This window comes from Artemia franciscana, chromosome 16 (assembly GCF_032884065.1).
Source record: "Artemia franciscana chromosome 16, ASM3288406v1, whole genome shotgun sequence".
In the NCBI taxonomy this organism is placed as follows: domain Eukaryota; kingdom Metazoa; phylum Arthropoda; class Branchiopoda; order Anostraca; family Artemiidae; genus Artemia; species Artemia franciscana.
In genome coordinates this window covers 26,452,982-26,475,931 of record NC_088878.1, presented here as the reverse complement: position 1 = coordinate 26,475,931, position 22,950 = coordinate 26,452,982, and the positions used below count along the sequence as shown (strand labels likewise).

The 22,950-nt window shown below is 36.6% G+C and overlaps 1 protein-coding gene across 8 annotated transcripts in view; it reads left to right on the top strand.

The window, feature by feature from the left end:
* The first annotated feature begins 2,079 nt into the window (after positions 1 to 2,079).
* The window catches only part of LOC136037290 (uncharacterized), a 75,631-nt gene continuing 54,760 nt past the window's right edge, over positions 2,080 to 22,950 (top strand). The window contains exons 1-2 of one of the 8 annotated variants that reach the window (XM_065719930.1): positions 2,080 to 2,101; positions 19,687 to 19,821. In XM_065719930.1, coding sequence (XP_065576002.1) covers positions 19,692 to 19,821 — 130 coding nt within the window. In that variant the 5' untranslated portion in view covers positions 2,080 to 2,101; positions 19,687 to 19,691. Of the gene's footprint in view, positions 2,102 to 2,314; positions 2,463 to 2,540; positions 2,692 to 2,825; positions 2,895 to 3,123; positions 3,152 to 7,436; positions 7,586 to 8,197; positions 8,247 to 19,686; positions 19,822 to 22,950 lie in introns of those variants that run through there. The other 7 variants (XM_065719927.1, XM_065719926.1, XM_065719929.1 and 4 more) reach the window with 7 other exon arrangements.

Here is a 22,950-nt window from a genome sequence, read left to right as displayed (position 1 = left end):
CCCGAAGGAAGATAGTGTTTTATAAAATACGACTGTGGACTTATACCATCATGGGCCAAACACTATGGCACTTACTCTCTACAGATAGCACACATCTAGCAGCTGGGCTTTTAGTAGCTGTGGAAGCACCACATCCCAAATATTGGCACAGGTAACCCGTTAAATCTGTGTCCCGTCAGAAATAGTTCACGAAATACCAGGCCTACGTCGTACTCACACCAGTACCAGTTTTTACCCTATATTACCTATACTGGTGACATCAGTCCTTGCACTAGTGATACTAGAATAGTTACACTTGGTTATTCCATCTTTGTGCTCTAGTTTCCAGTATGTTTCATTGCAATTTTCTCTTAATTTTCGGATCAAAGATTATCTGTTTCAGTCTTTCAAGTGAGTCAGCATGCCGCTAAGCAGCATTTTTTTGGAATTTAGAGAATTACAAGGTGTGTTTTACTGTAAAAGTTTCCTACCTTCATAAAACGACCCCACTGTATCATATATAGAATATTTCGGGGTAATGAACTGCAGGTAATAAGCAACGCGGCTCAATAGTAACCGAAACTCTAAAAACGGAATTTTGATATATTAGATATATTTGATATATTATATATAGTGCTAAGGGCAAGTAGTACCCCTACCACTCCTTTTTTCTCTCAAAATGTTGAGATAGCTATTTTGTATAACATAGTAGAAAATTTCCAATAATTATAGCTTTGTACTTACTTGTGTTTGTGGAGGGAGTCACAACCTCACCCGGCATCCAGGATCCTTGTGACCTCTTAGGACCAGGTTTCATAATCCGCTGTCAATTGCCCTATGAACGGGGGCCACTGAGCCGACCATCTATAAAGGAAATCCATCATTAAAAAGGAACAGAAATTATAATGCATAGAAAGCGGAGTGTCCCCTCCTCAGTGCCTCGCTCTTAACGCTGTTTTTTTTCCGAGACTTTTAAATAGTCTTATTATTTTAACCAAACGGCCTTTGTGTTTTAAGATTCGTTCTTAAGGAAATGGGACAAAAAGCCGAACTTTAGCGTAAAGAGCGAAGCAATGAGTGTCCCCCCTGGGGGACAACCCAATCGTAATAATTTCTGTCCGTCTTAAGTTTTGATGTTGCTCACTTGCTTTCAGTTGAAGAAACTTGTTTATTTTACTTAATTAGTAAGATATTTGAACTGCTTCAACCTATAATAGCATTAAAAAGCCCCAACGATTTTGATTTGTTTCGAATTTTGCATACTGACGACTGTGGAGAGGGGATTATTTCCTTCAATCGTTATTTTTGTTTTTAAACACAATTGAAAATTTTAGCGCAGATCAATCATTCTAAATTAAGAATATTTTCAGGTAGGCTCAGGGGTTGAAAGTGTATTCTTGAATTCCTACATCCAAGGCAATATTTCGCTCATTTCAATTAGTTGCTTACTGTTCAACTGTAGCAAAAAAAGGATGAAAAATAAATTAGGTCAAACGAATGTAAGGGAAGAAATTACGTAAATGAAAAGTTATTTCTAGGTAAAAAATATATTATATTTTTTAGCTTAAATCGGATTTATTTGACGAAAATAAAAGGTTAACCAAATCCAACATTTCACCATATCCGTTTCAGAGAATTCATTCACTTGTATTTTGAATAGAAGAGAGAAGTACAGAGAGAGAGAGAGAGAAGTGAGAAGCGATAGAAGAGAAGAAAATTCAGCTAAATCCTCAATTTATTTTCAAATGTACGGAAAAATTTTAGATTTTGATTCATTTTTAAGTATATTTAATAATATGATTTATCACTAGAAAGCTTCCTTCGCAGAAAAAAAGTAAATCATACAACTGAATTTTGGTGCTTCTCTACCGAATTTCGCCAATTCCTGCTAAAACCGAAACAGAAAGCAGCATCCGATTGCTTTGATGTACATTACGGCTTCCATTGTCCAAATTGTTTCCTAGTTAAGGTATTCTATGCTGGATCTAATTTAAATGCTATAATTTGTGTAGAAAACCTTATTTTTTCTTCCTTCCCTCCAAAACGCTCTGCTGCGCAAAAAGAATAAGAGGTGCATCCCTATTGTGACAAATACTCGGTTGAAAGGTATAAATTCTGAAAGGTAAGTAATCCTGGTTTGAAAGGTGCGATACCATTATTATTGTGTTTCATTGATTACAATGGCGGGTATCCAGAAAATACAGACTCGGGGGGCGCAGCAGTGTATTTAATAGCAAGAGATTAAAAAACATAAAAAGAGATTCTTCAAAGTGTGATTGAAAAGTATAAGAACAATTCTAAGGATTTTTTTTTACTATTATTGCTTGTGAATTTATAAAAGGCAACAGTGTACATGCACTATTTTAAAAATTTAAAGCTCGAAGTCCAGGGATTTGAGGTATATTTGCCATATACCTCCCTACAATTTTTGGAACTGAAACTGGTGGAAATACTTCGTATATTAGAGACTACATAACGCATTAGTATTATTATTTTCCTTAAATATTTTTTGGAGTGAAAATCTTGTTTGTGGTCTCTTGTGAACTAATAACAACAGAGAAGTAGCCTAGGCTACCATTTTATATGCAATGCTGGCAGTCTAAGCATAGCCTAGTCTTCAACAGTAATCACATCCACAATGATTGTTTTCATGGCTGCTGTGCCCTGAACCCGCTGATAGATCCCATAACCATAGACTAGCCTGTAAAAAAGGTGACATTATTTTATGAGCTCTTTGAGGGGAGACAACAAAGTAAGATAGACCTATTCAATAATTAAGGTAATAATCAGAGTAGACTACACAAAATTACCTTTAATTATATGCTTGATCAGGTGTTGGTGAACATCCTGTAGAACATATTGCTAGTGGTGTAACATGACTATGGTTTGGCAAGTCACAATCAACTCTTTTCTTGGTAAAATTCTAGTTGATTGACTTTTGGCTATCTTGAAAGGGGTTAGGCTAGAAAAATGAAACTTTCAGGGATGAGTCTAAAGGCTAAAGTATGTCCTGGGAAGGTATTTTGAAGTACACACCTCCACTCCTTCTTCCTCTAGAGTGCCCTGACCTTTGATAACCTATAAAAATATAATTGTTAGAAAAGTGAAACCTTGCAAAATAGATCTTCTGCTTGAAAGAAGTAGTCTACATGCTATGATATGTCCCAGGAAGGTAGGCTATATTGACGTACCTACCTCTACTCCTTCCCTCTCTATAGGGCCCTGATCTTTGATGACCTTCAGAAATATGTGTGATATAAAAGTGAAAACTTGCAAAATAGATCTTCTGCTTGAATAAAGTACAAAAAAAATATTTTCAGCTTCACAGTTTTGCTCAATCCCAATTTATAAGGTTTTAAAAATATGCAAATTCATTTACCTTAAATTACCTTAAATCGCACTGGCCGGCGAATAAGGTTGGGTGAACATCCTGTAGATTCGCCGGTTGAGTGATGGAGGTGGAAGTGCGTTGTCTAGTTCCGTTGAGTAGATCCACTGGCCTCCCAGTGTAGTTTCCACTCCATCGCTGCCCAGTCTCGGTCAATTGCTTTTTTGAAGTTGTCAACAGTTTTGGACTGAACTGTTTCTTCACTAAGGGAATTCCACAGTGGAACAGCACGAGTTGAGAAGAAGTTGGAACGTTCTCTCCGTGAGCTTCTTTGTTGCTGGAGCTTCTTGGTGTGGCCCCGGGTGTGGCTAGAGAGCGACTTATTAAAAAGCCCTGGTGTGACACCATTCTCCAGCAGCTTGTGGGTCAGGATTGCATCTCCGCGTTTCCTCCTGTACGTCAGGGTTGGGAGCTTGAGTTTCTTGAGGCGTTCAGGGTACGAGAGGTTTTTACATTTGGTTGGTAGTTTTGTAGCCCTCCGCTGAACGCTCTCAAGGATCTTCTTGTCCACGACATAGTGGGGAACGGCAAGAGAGACTCCGTACTCAAGTTGCGGTCTGACCAGTCCTGTATATAGCTTCCTGATTGTCCTGGGAGATCTACTGGTGATATTACGTCTGATGAGACCAAGGGACCTGTTGCCTTTTGCAGCTAGGTATCTGCTGTGACTATGGAATTTCATTTTGTCATCAACAATGACCCCAAGGTCTCTTTCTTCGGTGACAGTTTCCAAAGTTATGAGCTTCCCAGTACGATCTGTCATTGTATATGTCATTCCTGGGTTCTTAGGGCCAAGATGTAGGACTTTGCACTTTTCAGCATTAAACTCGAGGGACCAGGAAGAGGACCAGTTGTTGAGGGTGTGCAGATCTGCCTGCAGAGCTGCGCACTGTTGGTTGTTTGCGACTGGGCCAAACAATTTCAAGTCGTCTGCAAACAGTTTAAGGTCATTTTGCACTGACTGGGCTGAGTCATTGATGAACATGTTGAAGAGGGTAGGTCCCAGTTTAGTTCCTTGCGGAACTCCGCTGAGCACTGGAGTTGGGTTTGACATGATTTGATTCCCCTCCTCATCATACATCATCACCCTCTGTATTCTATCCTTGAGAAACTGGATAATCCATTCCCTTACATCTTGGTGGAGTTGATAGAACTCTAGTTTCCTTTCCAGGTACGAGTGTACTACCTTCTCGAAAGCTTTGGCTTGGTCCAGCAAGAGTACGTCAACTGGAAGGCCTTCCTCAATCATCTTGGTGATTATGTCATATGATTGAATTAGGTTCGTCTCCACAGAGCGACCCTTCCTGAAACCATGTTGTCCATCGTATAACAGGCTGTTAGTTTCCAGATGTGCAACGATTGCATCATTTAAGACGCCTTCCATGACTTTTGATGGGACAGAAGTCAGGCTGATGGGTCTGTAATTCTGTGGTTTATCTTTCTGTCCTTTTTTGAAAACTGGCATGACATTTGCTGTTTTCCAGTCAGAGGGAATAGTTTTGGAAGCTATTGACATCTGGAATATTCTTGTCAGGGGTTCCGCTATTTCAGCTGCGGTCTCCTTCAGCAACCTAGGATGGATGCCATCGGGTCCCTTTGCCTTGGATGGGTCCAAAGTTTTTAGGCGCTTGTAAGTATCACAAGCTGTGAACTGGATTGGTGGCATAGGGTGTTTGATGTGGGTGGTTGGCATATCCGGTGGGGGGCATCCAGGGTCTTTAGAGAATTTTGACGAGAAGCATTGATTGAGGGTATCTGCCATTACCAATGGGTCGGTTATTTTGGTTCCATTGCTGGAGGTAAAATGATGGATCGACCTGCGGCTTGGGTTGTTTGAAGTGACATATCTCCAAAACTTTTTTGGATTGGTTTTTGCCTCTAGTGCTATCGACTCCTCATATCTTATGGTTGCTTTTCTGGTCGCATTTCTCAGTTTGTTTCTGGCCTTTTTGTACTGCTCTAGATGGGCTGCACTCTCACAATTTTTATACTTTTTCCAAGCTTTCTTTTTCTTATTAATGACTTTTTTTAGCTGTGGTGACATATACGGAAGGGTTCTGGGACGTTCTGAGAAGTAAGTTTTCGTATGCTTCAACTCAAGACTCAGTAGTATGTCCTTGAAAAGCTCCCAGGAGGCTTCAGTGTCTTGTTGCAAGGAGTTTTCCCATTCAATCTCTTGTAGGTCCTGGCGTATTTTCTTGTAATCAACAAACGTTCGTTTGATTTTGTTGGTTGGTATCTGATTCAAGATTATTGCACTCAGGATACAAAGATGGTCGCTTGCTCCAAGGGGGGGTAAGTTTGCTGTTGACATAATTTTTTCGGGGTTGTTTGACAGAACGAGATCAAGGAGAGATGGAGTTTGATGATCTCTATGTCTGGTAGGGAACTCAACTGTCTGGACCAGCAGGTTATCAGCAAAGGCTTCAAGAGTTGGATTGGTATAGTTGTTTTGAAGAGTAAAGCCTAAACCATCGACCCACCTGGTGTCCGGCATGTTAAAGTCTCCTGTGATGATGACATTTTTGGGTTACATATTGTCATTTCATTTATAATATTTGCCACATACTGAAATGATTCTTCGGAGCTGGGGGAGGAAGGGCTACGGTAAATCACGCCAATTCTAAACTTTTCAGACCCTACTGTCAATTCAACCAGGATAGACTCTACCCAAAAATAATTGGCACTTGTGAAAAGGTCAATGTTATTTACCTTCAAGGCTGACTTGATGTATATGGCAACTCCTCTCCTCACTTTGGGTCTGTCCAGATTCGAAATGACTGTGTATCCTGGTATCTGAATATGGCTATCCTCCAGTCTATTTTGAGAGTTTTTTGGGCAAATTTCACTTAAGCACACAACGTCTATATCTTCGTGAGCCAGCAACACTTTTAGCTCATTCAGCTTGTTTGGCAAGGAGTCAATGTTTGTTGACAACACTTTCATCACTTGTTTCTGTCTGCTTCTTCTTCTTCCTGAGCCCGCTGGAACTAGCACGTCATCGTTGGATGACGGACTTTCGTCTGCTTCGCTAGATGCTGCGTCAGTTGAATAAGAATCTGGCGAGTTGTATTCCGATTCAACAGAAAGAACGCAGCTAGTGTCAGATTTGGCAGTTTCAAAACTGCATTCCGATGAATGTTCTTGAGCTAATATGGAACTACTATATAATACACTGTTAAATGACACTAAACTACTATTTACATGTCTTTCGTCTGGCTGTGCATCTAGTGCTCCATCGCCCCCAATGCTGGGGGTGGAGCTCGCTGACCGTTTTTTGAAACGACTTTGCCGTTCCGTACTCCGAGGTCAGTCTCACCGTTTGCAGTCCGTCTTTTAAGTTCCTCTGTAGCGCTCTTACGTTTAGCTCTGTCCTCTCGGGACTCATCGCTGTGGAACTGTATGTCTGCTTTCAGCTCGACGGATTTTTTCAAGATCTTTACCTTGGTGGCAATGTCTGTAACACTAAAAAGAATCGGGGGAGGGCGGTCTGGGACTTGCTGGGTGGGTGGTTTGTTTGCACCGAGTCTTTTCAGGTTCAGAATTTTGACGCCGGGGAGACTATAATCTGAGGCTAGGTGCTGGATCACAAACTGAACATCGTTGGTTTGCAGAGGAACGCCATAGGCAATCAGATTAAGTCGTCTTCTGTTTCTGTCTTGCTCTTGTCTCACTATTTTGCGGACGTCTGTTTCGAGACGGGTAGTTATAGAGTTTTCCACAAGTTTCTGCACATCATCTATGGAAACCTTTGATTGTATAGCCGTCTCAAGCGTTTCCACCTGAACCCTCACAGTGTCCAAAGAAATCTGCATATCAGATCTGAAACCAGCAAACATGTCACGCATTTCACTACAATGGGATTCGAGAGTGCTTTTCACTATATTTGCTTTAGCTTTTTCAGAGCTAAAGGCAGATAAAAAGCAACTGATAATTGAAAATTAAGGTAAAATATTGTTTTGTCAAAATTTAAACAAGTGTAGACCTGTTGTGTAGGTGAATTTCAAGGCTCTCTAGAAGGAGTGGAGGTGCATACTTTAAAACACCTTCCTGGGATATACTTTAGCTTGTAGACCCATCCCTGAAAGTTTCATTTTCCTAACCTAACCCCTTACTGAGATAGCAAGAAGTCACTCAGTTAGAATTCTACTCAAATAACAGGAATTGTATTTGTAGAACTAAAGGCAGAGAAAAGGCAACTGGTAACTGAGGATTAAGGTAAAATGTTGTTTTTTCAAAATTTCAATAGGTATAGACCTGTCATGTAGGCAAATTTCAGGGCCCTCTAGAGGGAGAAAGAGTGAGGTGGGTACTTCAAAATACCTTTCCAGGACCTACTTTAGCCTTTAGACCCATCCCTGAAACTTTCATTTTTCTAACCTAACTCCTTTCCAAGATAGCCAAAAGTCAATCAACTATAATTTTACCCTTTTCTTGAACACATCTATGGTTTGGGACTGGATAGTGGCCTCAGAGAGGCTGTTCCAGTGAGGGACATCATGTACAGAGAACAAGGGCTGGTGCTTACATTGATGGCAATGGGGTACCTGCAGCTTCTTTGAGTAACCTCTTTTTGTACTTGCAAGAGACAAGGAGAAAAATGCCTTGAAAGGTTCAAGCAGTTTACAAGTAGTAATTACATCTCCTCTCTTCATTTGATTAACTAAGATATGGAGTTTGAGGGACACAATGCACTCATATGGTTTGCCGTGCAAAGCTGGTATAAGCTTGGTTTCTTGTCTTAGAACACTCTTGTGTGCTTTAATGTCCATTTTATACTGCAGAGCCAGGCTTATTTCAAATTCCAGCTGTGGATGTAAAATAGCTTTGTACAGCTTCTTGATCATGCTTGACTTCCTGGTGGTAAATGTTGACTTGGGTAATAACCTTTACCCAGTGGAGTAACACTCACAGATCTAGGACAGATATCCTGATTTAAAAGTATCTTCTTTTTAGTGGAAAACCAGCTCCTAATCTTCTACATTATTTATATAGGTTTAGATAACCTAGGCTTAGTTTGGACAGGCTGATAGGCCTAGTCAGGACTGGACTAGTTAGGATTGGCTGACTATAGGCTAATCCTTGAAGACTTCTGCTTTGTCAACATTCTAATTAAGCAAAAGTTGCCTCACACCCTAGCTTATTGAATTATACATAATATGTTGAACAAAAGTTGTCTTAGAATGATTCTCTCCAAGGTTGACTAGACTGTGTCTGTGATTAGGACATGTTGTTCTAACCTTAAGATCATGTGTCCAAGATTGGACAACATTTTTCAAGATTATGCTCAAGCTCTAAAGATGTGGTCAAGATTAGCCTTCACTTTTGTCCATCACTATATTTGAAATTGTGACTATTGTATATAGTTAGATATTCAAACTGATCACTTACATATTAAGAAGATTTTGACACATACAAGAGTGAAACAATCCTCTTTCTAGGTGGCATAACAGAGATTTAACAATGGTTTAGGTGCTGATGATTAGGCCTAGCTGTTCTATTACTAGATATCCGTAGGCCAGGATTTATGTATAGGCCAAGGACTAGGGGTGCACAATGCCAAAAGGTTCCAAAAAAAAAAACACCAAGCAATTTTTTCTTAACAAAAACTAGACTGATGTGACTTATTCTCAAAATGCCAGGTGCACTTTGCTACTGTGTTGCCCATTCACAGATAAAGATTTTTAAAACAATACATAATTTCTGTAGCTGCTTATAAACTGTTAGATGTCTTTCAAGAATGGTAGCTGAGACTTTGTTATCACCCCTCTCTTTTATTACTTTTAGATCACCACTCATCAGTTGCCTTCTGTTCATGGCTTCAACTATCCCCAAATTTTTGGGATTTCCCCATAAATCTCTGTGTCTCCCCTAGGGGTACCAAATACTTAAATCTAGCCCTGGGTATCCAGTAGTTTATATATTTACCATCATATATTCTATAGCCCTATGTATAGATGTTTACCAGCAAATCCCATGAACCTTGCAATATATACATCTTTGAATTGAATGGTGTGTTTTGTTTTAATACTTCTAGCCCCCCAAAAAATGAAACAACTTATCTTTTAGCTAGTAAATTAATAAAGAAAACAAAAAACTTACCAAAACAGTATAGTAATAAAAGTTGGTACTATTGGATTCCCAAATTCAACATTCTTTCCAATTATAATGGTTTCTACCATAATAATTACACCTCCTCTGTCACTTAATAGACCAGATATACCTCTAGGCTATATGTAAAACTTCACAAGTTTGTATTTCCAAAATGCATGCAGAGTACATGGTGAAGAATTAAACAGTTCATGGTAATGAACAGTAGGTAAAGAGCAACTTGGGCCAATAGTCACCAAAACTCTAAAAAAGAGAATTTAATAACAATTACTACACCAAAAGAATTTGCATTTTATGTTAGCCCAAACATTTAAAGTTCATCAAGTTTAATGTTGCACATCAGCAGTACAAGCCAGATAAAATTTGCCTGATTTTCAAAAAAATGGGGAAACATATCCAAAAAGGCAAGTAGTGTCAATGAAAATCATGCTGTTAGATTTCTAATGTTGAAGAACTGTACTTCTGGGGTGGTTTCAAGCTCCCATTTGTAAAAATGTAGAATTTCGCATTTTCACTGATGTATGTGTATTTGTTATTGTTGTTTTGTTTTTTTCAGGGATGATTCCGTCAAACTGATAGTTCTAGAAGATTAAGAGAGGTCTCATTTAAATAATAATTGCTAGTCCTTGTGTCTTTTTAAAGTGACCTAAACGATTGTGCAATGGGAATGCTTTCTGCCATTTTGGGGCACCAAACTACAGTTTCACACCATGGAGGACCAAGTTGCTATCAATTAAAAATTCTGAGATTGCCAATTGATTATGAAGAAAACTATGTATAAAACTTCCCTCTTGCAGAGGAAGCAATGCCACATGGTTATGCATTTGTTTGTGGAAAGTCACACAGTCCATACAAGAGAAATGTCTAATATGCTTCTGTTAAATTATCATAAAACTATGCATGGAGCTTCCCACTTGCAGAGGAAGCAATGCCACATGGTTATGCATTTGTTTGTGGAAAGTCACACAGTCCATATAAGAGAAATGGCTAATATAGATGTTTATCTTAATGCTTAATTTAACTAAGTTAATTTGCTTGATTTTGTTTGTTGGCAGTATGCTTCTGTTAAATGTTGAAATTGGCACTCTCTTCCTGATCTGACCCATCATGATCAGACAGTTTCAAACCCAGCTATTAAAGCCGAGATCCTAAATAACCTGTTTGCATCAGCTTTCACACCAGAAACTGCTAGTCAGCTCCCGGCTCCTCCCTCATATACTGTTATTTAACCAATGCTACCTCTACAGCTAGCTGAGGAGTCTGTTTTGAAACAGCTTGCTTTGTTGGATGTAAATAAATCTGCAGGGCCAGATGGCCTCCACCTCTGTCTTTTGCATGAGTGCAGAACAGAAATAGCATGCCCACTCTCAAAGCTCATCAGACTATCTCTTGATAGCTCAAAGCTTCCTGCAGAGTGGAAAGTGGCACATATTATCCCCAATCATAAAGAGGGAAGGAACGATTCTGCAGAAAACTGCTGGCCTATCAGTATTACCTCTGTTGTTGTTAAACTTCTTGAACATATTGTCAACAAAGCAGTTATTGAGCATCTTGATCAGAATTATCTTCTCAACAGCTTTCAGCATGGTTTCTAAGGCAACCAATCAGTTGATACTAATATGCTTGAGTCATATAACTATATTACAAAACTACTGGAATTGGGAATCCCTGTTGATGTGATTCTTCTTTATTTTTCAAAAGGATTTGACAAAGTTTGTCATAAGAGACTTGAGATTAAGCTACAATCTATTGGTTTGGAAGAAAAAGCTCCTAAATGAATTCTGGATTTCTTGAGGAATTGTGTTCAGCATGTAAGACTATTTAATGCAGATGGCAATACTACCCTATCCTCCTCTCAGCTTTTTGTCAGTGGGGTTCCACAGGATAGTGTGCTTGGCCTCACCATGTTCAATATTTTCATAAACGATGCTCCTCTAGCGCTTAAAAGCAAGATGATGCTATATGCTGATGATTCCAAGGTAGTCCAGCTAGCACTCTTGAGGATACTTCCCAACTTCAGAAAGACCTTGATCTCCTTAGCATGTGGGCAAAATCTTGGCTACTCACTTTCAATGTGTCAAAATGCCATGTTTTACACTTTGGACACAAGAATATTGATACAACTTACTCTCCTTATGGTCAGTCCCTTTCTCTAGTGTTGGAAGAACTTGACCTTGGAGTAATTGTTGACAAGCATCTAAAATTTAGTGCTCATGCAAAGAAGGCAGCAGCATCAGCTAGCTCATCACTAGGGCGGATGTGAAGGAAGATTTATTTTGTGAGGAAGAATTAGCGACAGTACTAAAAGGATTAAAAAATAATAAGGCTCCAGTTGCTGATAGTGTGATAAATGAGTTTCTTAAATATGGTGGCTCTGAGGTTAGGAATAAGCTACTAAAGATTATGAATATGATTTTTGAAAAAGGGGAAGTACCTAATGATTTTAAAAAAACCTTAATTAAACCACTGTATAAGAAAGGTGACAAGAGTGAGTGTCTTAATTATTGAGGCATTAGTCTGGTCTCTGTAGGTAGCAAATTACTGAGTAATATGATACTTTTTAGACTGAGACGTGCTGTAGACAAAGTTTTAAGGGAAGAACAATGCGGTTTTAGAAAAGGTAGATGATGTGTCGACCATGTTTGCACTCTTAGGTTAATAATTGAGAAATCCCTTCGTTGTCAAACACCTTTGGTCCTTAGTTTTATCGATTATGAGCAAGCTTTCGATTCTGTTGATAGAACAGCGTTAACAAAGGTCTTATCGTTATATGGTATACCAGAAAAATACATTAAAGTGATTTGCGCTATGTACAAGAATAATACTGCTGCGGTTAAGGTAGGAAATGAGGTTAGCAACTGGTTATGTATTAAATCAGGAGTTAAGCAGGGTTGTGTTCTATCCCCCTTTATATGGATCATTTTGATGGACTTCGCCTTAAGGAGCACAGGAAAGGCAAATGGAGACCATGGAATCAAATGGGGAGGAAGAACGCTCCTGGACTTAGATTATTCTAATGATTTAAGTATATTAGATTAAAGTTTGAGCAAAATGAATGTATTTTTAAAGGTTTTGCGAGTTCAGGGTGTTAGAATAGGCTTGAAAATTAATGTTAAGAAGACTAAGTCACCAAGGCTAGGAATAAGTGAAGATGAAAAGGTGACGTTGGGTAACGAAAAGGTTGATCAGGTTGGCAGCTTCACCTACCTTGGTAGTATTATTAGTAAAGACGTTGGGAGCAGTGAAAATGTTAAAGTAGAATAGCTAAGGCTCAGGGTGTTTTTTCACAGTTAAGAAAAGTTTGGAAGAATAGAAAGATAAGTCTGCAAACCAAGATTAGAATATTGGAAGCTACAACGATGACAGTGGTCAAATATGGCTCTGAAGCATGGGCGCTCCAAAAAGCAGATGAAAATTTACTAGATGTTTTCCAGAGAAATGGCCTACAGATTGTTCTGGGTACCCGGCTGACTGACTGTATTTCAAACAGTAGGTTGTACAGAAAATGTGGTTCATTCCTGCTTTCTAGTGCTATAATGAAAGAAAGGTTGAGATGACTAGGCCATGTTCTGCAGATGAAGGATGACAGATTGCCGAAGATTGTCCTTTTTGGCCAACCGTCTGTGGCTACACGGAAAGCAGGTCGTCCTTGTCTGGGTTGGGAGGATGTCATAAATAAAGATTTAAAGGAAATGGGAACTTCCTGGGAGGATGTAAGGGAGGCCTTAAATAGATTAGGTTGGAGGAGGAGCGTGCGTAGCTGTGTTGGCCTCAGGCGGCTTGGTGCTGCAGTGAGTTATTAGTTGTAGTAGTTGTAGAACTGGTATCATGCACAATAATTTTTGGTACCAGATCAAGTCCACAGGAAGTAAATTCTAGTGCTTCTTAGTCTTAGCCTGTTATCTGTGTGCACTTCCATTGTGAAATTTGTTTGAACGTTGACAGACTGTGAAATTTGTTCATTTTTCAAATGAATATTTTGGCTCTATCCAAGAGGTATCCTTGGCAAACAAACTACGGTCTTTGTCATTATTTATGCTTAGCTTATGGGTAGCAATTGGCCTATGATATCTTCTATAAGATTCCTGGTTGAAATTGACTGAGATAATAATTCTGGGGCTGTTTTAATTTTAGTTTAAAAAATCACATTTTATTATAAGTCTTATTTTTATTTATTTATGTGGTGTTCTGAGGCAGAGCCTGATTTGGTGTAGAGCCAGAATATTCATTTAAGATTTCTACTGTCTTAGATTCTCTATTATTCTCTATAGATATTATTATTATTATTATTCTCTATGGAGAATATTATTATTCTATATTATTATTATTATTATATTATTATTCTCTATGTTATTCTCTACTTTATCTACTCTATATTATTATTCTCTATAGATTCTCTATTATTTTTGTTGTTGTTGTCATTTTGTAATGGAAAGGCGGTGTGGTCTTTGTTGTTATTTACTGTTCTGCCAAGACTCAACTTCTTGAGATAGCTAACAACTTTCAAGGGTTGAAGTATAATTGTATATGCATTGTTCTCCTGAGAACCATGTAGACTTACACAATCCAGGATAAATGGGATGCTATTTTAGCTGCAATTCATGGGGCTGGTTCTGCTTTTAGTTGTTTCTGCCAAAGCATACAGACTATTTTCAGAAAATATAAACAGTAACATTTTATTTTATGTATTAAGCAGAATTTATTCTTTTAAATCAGATAAGATAATTCATTTACTTATAAATATGGTATCCTTATCGCGGGAATCAGCGTAATGGTACAAATATTTTGCCATTTTGAACAAGGAATCTTCCGCATAGAAAAAAAAAAGAATCTAAAACTAAAATAACAGAGATAAAAAGACATATAAAACTAAAACAGACTAACTAATATAATATATATATATATATATATATATATATATATATATATATATATATATATATATATATATATATATATGTATATATATATGTGTGTATTATATATATATATATATATATATATATATATATATATATATATATATATATATGTATATAAGTATATATATATATATATATATATATATATATATATATATATATATATATATATATATAGTTAGTCTGTTTTAGTTTTATATGTCTTTTTATCTCTGTTATTTTAGTTTTAGATTCTTTTTTTTTTCTATGCGTTAAAATAAATATATTTTTATATTTTTATTTAAATTATTTTAGTTTCTAGTTACTTTTTTTGTTTTGTTTTTTATGCTGAAGATGCCTTATTCTATACAGGTGAAATATTCATTTGATTTTTTTTTTCTTTTTGTTTCCTTTTACTGGCCATGGACCTGTTTGTCATTTTCAGATTCATTTCTTTGTTTTGTCATGGCTGGCCAATTTGACTGTAGGTTTTTTATTCTTAATTCAATTCTCATTTATTTCTTAGCTAGAATTTAGCTGAACTTCACAGGCATTGCTGGATTTCTGTGGCAATTGGTATTTACCAAGTGACATATAGCAACCATAGTTTCTCTCTGTCTGTCTTTCGGTCCCAGTTTTGCCAGTTCAGGCACATCGAAAGTAAAACAGTTCAAAATAGGGATGATACCTTTTTATTGACAGTGAAATATAAAATTATTTAACTGGATATTTCGAACACATATACAGTGTTCATCATCAGTTTTACTGCTGATGATGAACACTGTATATGTGTTCGAAATATCCAGTTAAATAATTTTATATTTCACTGTCAATAAAAAGGTATCATCCCTATTTTGAACTATTTTACTTTCGTCATGGAAAGGCAGTGTGGTCTTCGAAGTTATCAGGCACATCCAGATAAGCTAGGACAATGAAAGTTGGCAGGTGTATCAGGGACCAGACCAGATTAATTTAAAAATAGTGGCTTCCCCAATTCAACCATCTGGGGGAGGGGGAGTGGCAGGATGATTAATTCAGGAAAACTAGAAAAAAATGTTGTATTTTTAATTTACAAACGGGTGATCGAACCTTAATGAAATTTGGTATTTAGAAGGACCTCGTGTCTCAGAGCTCTTTTTTTAATTCTCGATCGAATCCGGTGACATTGAGGGAAATCAGAAATATTGGTAAATGCTTAGAGTGGAAAGATTGGGGTGAAACTTGGTGGGAAGAGTAAGCACAAGTCCTAGATACGTCATTGACATAACCAGACCAGATCTTCTTTCTTTGGTGGAATTGGGGGGGGGGATTTCCAGTGCTTTGATGAGTTTGGTGCTTCTGGATGTGCTAAAACAATGACAATTGGTAGGCGGGCTAGGGACCTGGAAAAATTGACTCGATAACAGTCGTTTCCCCGATTTGACCATCTGGGGGGGGGGGCTGGAGGGAGGGAAAATCTTGAAAAATGAGGTAATTTTATCTCATGAATGGGGGATTGGATCTTAATGAAACTTGATGTATAGAAAGATGTCTTGTCTCAGATGCTCCATTTTCATTTCGAATCGGATCTGGGGACATTAGGGTGAAGGGGGAAAATGGAATTCTTGGAAACTGGAGTGCCGAGTCCATTTTTAGGTTCCACCCTCATCACAAGTGCCACATGAGCTCTTGGCTCTTGTTTTTTCTAGGATGCGCTTTACTGTATTCTGATGTAAGTGAGCTTACACTTGATTTTGAGGATTTTCAAGCTGGGGAAAGTTACTACTCTGTCACCAATTTCGTCTGGGCTTCTTTTGCTATACTTTTTAGTACAATCTGTTTGAAAAAAGTGCAAAAGAGAAAAGTGTTATTTTGATCAGAATCCCTTAGAAATACGGTCTTAGGAACACTTAGATTTTGGGTTCTTTTTATGCTTTATGTAATGCCTATGGTAGTGATGTCACATTGTTAAGAGTGGTTAAATTTATTCTGTCACTAATTCAGAAGCCACTCTTGTCCCTAATTAATTCTCCGTTAAAAGAGGATTTCTTCCCATCTTGTTTTAAAGTAGCTATTGTGACTCCTATTCGCTAGAGTCGTTAAAAAAAATAATTTAAGAAATTATAGGCTGATTTCTGTGCTATCACGTGTTTTAGAAAAGTGCTTTGCTGCCTGTCTTTATGCGTGTTTAGAGCATCATAATGTCTTATATTCTACCCAACTCAGATTTTGGCATGGTTACACAACAGAACAATCAGTTGCCCATCTATACAGCATAGTCAATCAAGTGCTGGATGAAGGTTATAGGGTTTTAGCTATATTTTTAGATATAATTACAGCTTTTGACACAGTTGATCATATTCTCTTACTTCTAAAGTGTAAGTTTTATGGCATAAGAGGCTATGGGCTTAACTTTCTATGTGCATTCTTAGCAGGGCAGCTATAGTATGCTCAGATTGGCTCAAACTGTTCACCAAGCTTTTTTATTACATGTGGAGTTCTGCAGGGCTCTGTTCTTAGACTGCTATTATTCTTAATTTTTTTTTAAATGACCTAAATTAAACCATGTCTGATATCAAATTCAGTGGATTATTCCATGGTCCACAAGAAGTGTCAGTACCGATGTTTGCTGATGACACGCCGCTTGTTTGTCTTGTAAGAGCTGAGAAAGGATTAGTTGAATTAAGTAAACAGTTGTTAGATATAGTTTCAATTTGGATGCGCATAAATAAACTACAAGATCACTCGACTAAGAATAGTTGTATTATATTTTCGAGAACAGCTACATAATGTCCATGGATTTTTCGATTAAAATACAGTTATGACAAGATTGAAAAGAAGTCTTGTGTCAAGTATTTAGGTACTACACTTGATGAAACTTTGTCGTTTACGGAACATCGGAATCCTTAGAAAACTCACTCACTTTGTCCCGCATTGATAAGATATTTATTTCAAAAAGATCTCTATCACAAGCCCTCAAAGGGCCGAATTTCGACTTCGGAGTCGACAGAATACATGGTTGCACTAACAATGCAAAAAACAACAACGAAAAATAAAAACCATAATGAATAAACAATTATGAGTCAATAAATAAACTATAATAAGTTAATTAAAAAGTGAAAAAGAAACAAAACGGACAAAACAAACAAACAATACAGAAAAGAACAAGTAATATATATATATATATATATATATATATATATATATATATATATATATAAATTAAAAGGGAAACTAAACCGAAACAGGGGGGGGGGCAAACAATAAGTGCAACGACCTGGGCAGCAAAAAAAGGAAGAAACTAGTTGGATATTTTATTCATTTTTTCTGTGATGAATGGGACAAAAGTTTTTTCGTATCTGGAAGTAACGCAGCGAATGGGGGACAAAACTGAGATGGGCTCAGAAACAGCTTGAGGCAGTCGTAATCTGGATGGGGAGTGACGTTTGGGGAAAATACTTGCCGTCCGTGGGTTCGCATTGCATTTTAAGGTTGTTGTACTTCTATAATACAACCGTATATTTTATATTGTTCTTTGTTATAGTTAGGTACATTTCCGTCGCTAGTGAATCCTATTTGAGTTCTCCAAAATAAGGCAATCCATTTACTGTACAATAAATCTTATAGTGATTCTGTGAGATTGGAGTATGGAAGACAAAAAATTTTCACTAGCTGCTGGTTTATGCGATTTTTATCGCATAAACGGATAATTTTATGTTCAAGTATAATAATGATAATTTACCTTTATGCCTCTCAGGCATGTTTCAGGTTAGGTCTGGTTGGCAGAAATACTCGAACAAGCAAGGCACTGTCTGCTCCAATTACCATCACTACAAGGTCTAAGTTCTTCTTTATTTGTTGAGGAGTAAAATTATGGAATAGTAAAGATAAGACAATTAATAAGATAACAAGGTTTGAAAAATTTAGAAATAAAGTTAAGGAAAAAATGTATTCTAATTACCTGTTTTAAGTTATTACTTTTATTTTTATTTTTATTTTTAAAAATTGTGGATTAGTAATAATATGATAATAAATGATGTAAAATGGTTTGAAAAATCTAGAAATAATGTCAAGGCCAAGCTATTTCCTAAAGAAGAGTCCTAAGCGTTTTTGTCATATATATATATATATATATATATATATATATATATATATATATATATATATATATATATATATATATGTATATATATATATATATATATATATATATATATATATATATATATATATATATATATATATATATATATATATATATATATATATATATGTATATATATATATATATATATATATATATATATATATATGTATATATATATATATATATATATATATATATATATATATGTATATATATATATATATATATATATATATATATATATATATATTGTACTAGTTGGGTCCCAGCCGCTTCGCCGCCGGGCCCAAGCATGGCACGCGGCAGGCTTTTAAGCCTGCGTTAATTAAGAACCCCCTATCTGATGCAGGAACCGGAGTCAGTCCAAAAACTGGCAACCATGATCATCTTGAGTAATAGAGACATTTTCTACCATAATGCCCTAGCAACCCTTCAACTATAAAGCTTGGAACTCCGTTTGGGTGATCTTATCCTGAGGTTTGGCAAAATGCTGCTGTCTAACCCTGCTCACCGCGACATTTTACCCCCAGAAGCCCAGACAGTCAGCCGTATGAGATAGAAGCAAAAGCTTGTGTCTCTGCGTGCTCAGAAAAACCACTACCAGAACTCTTTCGTCCTTTTTTTACGTCATTATATAATTTTGTAGTCCAACGTCAAATTAACCATTTAAGCTACGATTGTTGTTTAAAGAAACCTTTCTCTCTCTAAATTAACTAAACTAACTAACTTAACTATGAAATAGCATATTTACTACCTAAGTAGATACCAGATAATTTAGAAAAGTATTTGAATAAGCGAGTTGGTAAACAGACACTAGACATATAAAATAAATGATGAAATTGATTAGTTTAGGTAAATCAGTTTTACATCTTGACAAACTAGCGCATAGACAGGGGTGGATTTAAAATTACGGTTTGGGTGGGGCACCAATGAAACTTGGCTTCTCCCATTGGTGTTCTTCGACCCTCTGTCCATGTAATTAGGATAATTTTTGCTCTTTTGGAGGATGCATGTACCCCTAAAATAATCCTCTGGATCTGTTGCTACTCATATACTTCAGAAACATTTACTGGATTTATGAAAGAAAAAGTCCAAGGAGCTCATGAAACACTTGCTGTCTGTAATCCATAAATCAAACTTGTCACATTAATAGCTGTTACTCATTTTAATATTTATTATAGGAACCATGGAAAATGTATCAAAAGAAGATAGCGTTTTAGAAGAAGTGAAGGAAAAGCCAAAGAGAAGAAGAAGATCTACCTTTGCTGTAAAACGGAGGCTCAGTAGCTTTGGTGATCAACTTTCATCGCCTCATTGTAAGTTTTTTATTAGCCTGTCTAAAAATTCCAAGTTAAAAAATAAATTTTTTAATCAATTAATTAGTTTTGCTCTTAATCAATTTTTATTTAATAAGTTTCAATTAATTTAAATTAATTCAAAATTAAAAGTGATTAAGTGATTACTTAATTAATAATTTTTCAATTAATTACTCGAATTAGATAACTAAATTAAGAATCAATTTTGAGTTAAAGGATTCTAATGCTCATCAATAATGAAAAAGAAGAAATTGTGCCTGGCAAAGATATGACCAAGTTAGGGACATCCATAATCAATAAGTAAAGTCAAACTGTATTATTTAAAACAGTAAATAAAAAATCTAAATAAAGAAAAAGATCCTATGAGAAGTAATGAAAAATTTGAAACTTAAAATAGACAGAAATAATTTTCCATTGCTTCTTATGTTGGATTTGATTTATTTTCATTAATTATAAAACAGAATTCTAATTAGATGTCCATTGCTAGGACAGCATGAAGAGTCAGGGCTGTCGAATTTTTGTTAGGGAGTGTATCATATTTTTTCCGAAAGTGTGCTTTTTATGTCATCTCAGATTCCATAATGTGTCACAAAATGTGTCATATTTTTTTGCTACAAGTGGTATCATATTTAATTATCAAATCTTTACTTAGAGTTTTGAATATACAATGTTTTCCAAATCAGTTCAAAAAAGAGTAAACTTAACCTTATCTTGGGATCATGACGTTTTTATGACGTCATGAAAGAAATAGGAACATTCGATTAAATTAATGTTACACACTATGAATTTGTGTCTGGGCGGCCAACGAGGCAAGTTTACATTTATAAAAGTTTTAGGGACAATCAATTCCGACAGTAAGTTGAAAATAGACTTTTCGTATGATGTCGTAATCGTAATCGGCTCTATACGTAATCGGCTTTATTGGCTAAGCTTTTTATTTACTCAGTATGTAAGCCATTCAACCAGCTCCAATCTAGTATTTTTGTCATATTTGTTGGTGCCTTTTTAAGCCTGATGGATTATTCTGAAGGAAAGATATCTCTTGAAATTTATAATATTGTCCGAGGTGAGATACACCTCATGTACTCCTAAAAATTGGAGTTGCTGCTTATGCATACAACTTTGGTAAGCTGCATACTGTTTACTTTTTACTATTAAGTCCGTACCAGTTGGCTACATCACATGCTCAATCAAGAAGCCAGATATTCTTCGTGCATTTTGATTTGAAATTTCCGCCTATGGCTGTTTTCTTCGCGTGGTTTAAATTTTAAATATGATAATGGCATCTGTCCTGTATTCCGCACTGTCTGTGTACTACTGCCACCGTTAGGTAGTGCTCATTCCCTTCCATTAATTTGTAGCTTTTCTGGAGATAGAAAATTGAAATTTTACTTTTCTTTTATTACCATTTAAAAAACAAGACTTGGATGACAAAAATGTGTCATTTTTTTTGAAAAATGCGTCATTTTTGTCGATTGTGTCATTTTTTATTGAAAAATGTGTCTTTTTCTTCGATTGTGTGATCATTTCGACTGAATGCGTCATTGTGTCACGCAACATCAACTTGTGTCATTATGACACAAAATGTGTCAATTTGGCAGCCTAGTGAAGAGTATGCAGAAAGCTTTGATTGGCTTCTCTGACAGAAAAGTTGCTGGAACACTTTGATTTTGTTTCTTTGCCATTAAATGCTATTTTTATCTACCGCTTAAAATTTAAAAATGGTAGTTTTCAATATAAATCCCTCTTAAAAATAAAAATTAAAAATAATACTATCTTCCTAGAAGATGGTGTCTGCTTTGTTCCCAGAAACGGATTTATTGTCTATTTCTTGATGCCCAATTAATGGTGATAGTTTTAAAATCCGCTTAACGTTTAATTACTTTGCCACAAAGCATAAAACCTAGCATTATCTATGCTATTGTTGTTATGTTGTTGTTATAATGTTAATGTTATTGTTATAATGTATTATGTTATTGTTATAATGTTGTCATAATTGTTATAATTACGTTATAAATAGCTAACAATAACACCAACACCTAGCTGGTGGGGGCGCTTCGCCCCCCCAAGCCCCCCCCCCCCCGCGCGCGTAAGTCGTTACGCGCCATCTTAGTTACGCGCCATTGTTGTTGTGTCCCAGTGTCCCACCTGTGAATATAGATAGATATATATATATATATATATATATATATACTAGCTGTTGGGGTGGCGCTTCGCGCCACCCCAACACCTAGTTGGTGGGGGCGCTTCGCGCCCCCCCCCCCCCCCAAGCCCCCCCGCGCGCGTAAGTCGTTACGCGCCATATTAGTTACGCGCCATTGTAGTTGTGTATATATATATATATATATATATGTTTTTAACTACGTAAAACTTGCGAATATACAACATTCTTTGCTGTCCCATTGTCTGTGCATATAAATAGATTTTCAGGTTTACCGACTCTTGAACATGCAACATATAATGGTCCATGGGAAAACAATCCGTATTCAGATCTATACCTCATGATTCTAATGATTGCCCTTGAGCTTTGTTGATGGTGATTGCTAATCGACCATTCCCTGAGTCGCCATCGTCATTTATATATCCCCCTGTGCACCCCGGCGTCCCCTTTGCAGTTATGTCCCTGTGTCCCGGTCGTCATTTAAATTCCCTGTGTCCCGGTCGTCATTTGTGTCCCGGTGTTCCAGTCTGTGATTTCTCTTTGGGTGTCCCGGGCGTCGTTTATATTCCTTGTGTCCCGGTGTCCCGGTCGTCATTTATATCCCCCTGTGCCCCCCGGCGTCCCCATTGTAGTTGTGTCCCTGTGTCCCGGTCGTCATTTATATTCCCTGTGTCCCGGTCGTCATTTGTATCCCGGTGTCCCGGTCTGTATATACATTCGTTTTTTAGTTTTGTTTTTCTCCTTTATTTTTTTCCTTTTTTTTTTTTTCTTTTTTAGTTTATTTAGATTTTTAGATTTTTTAGTTTTTTTATTAGTTTTTAGTTTTTTTGTAGTTTTTACCATTTTTTTAGTTTTTTTAGTTTTTTTTTTTTACTTATGTCATGGTCGTCATTTATACTCCCTGTGTCCCGGTCGTCATTTGTGTCTCGGTGTTTTGTTGATTGCTAATTTATATTATATTTATATTT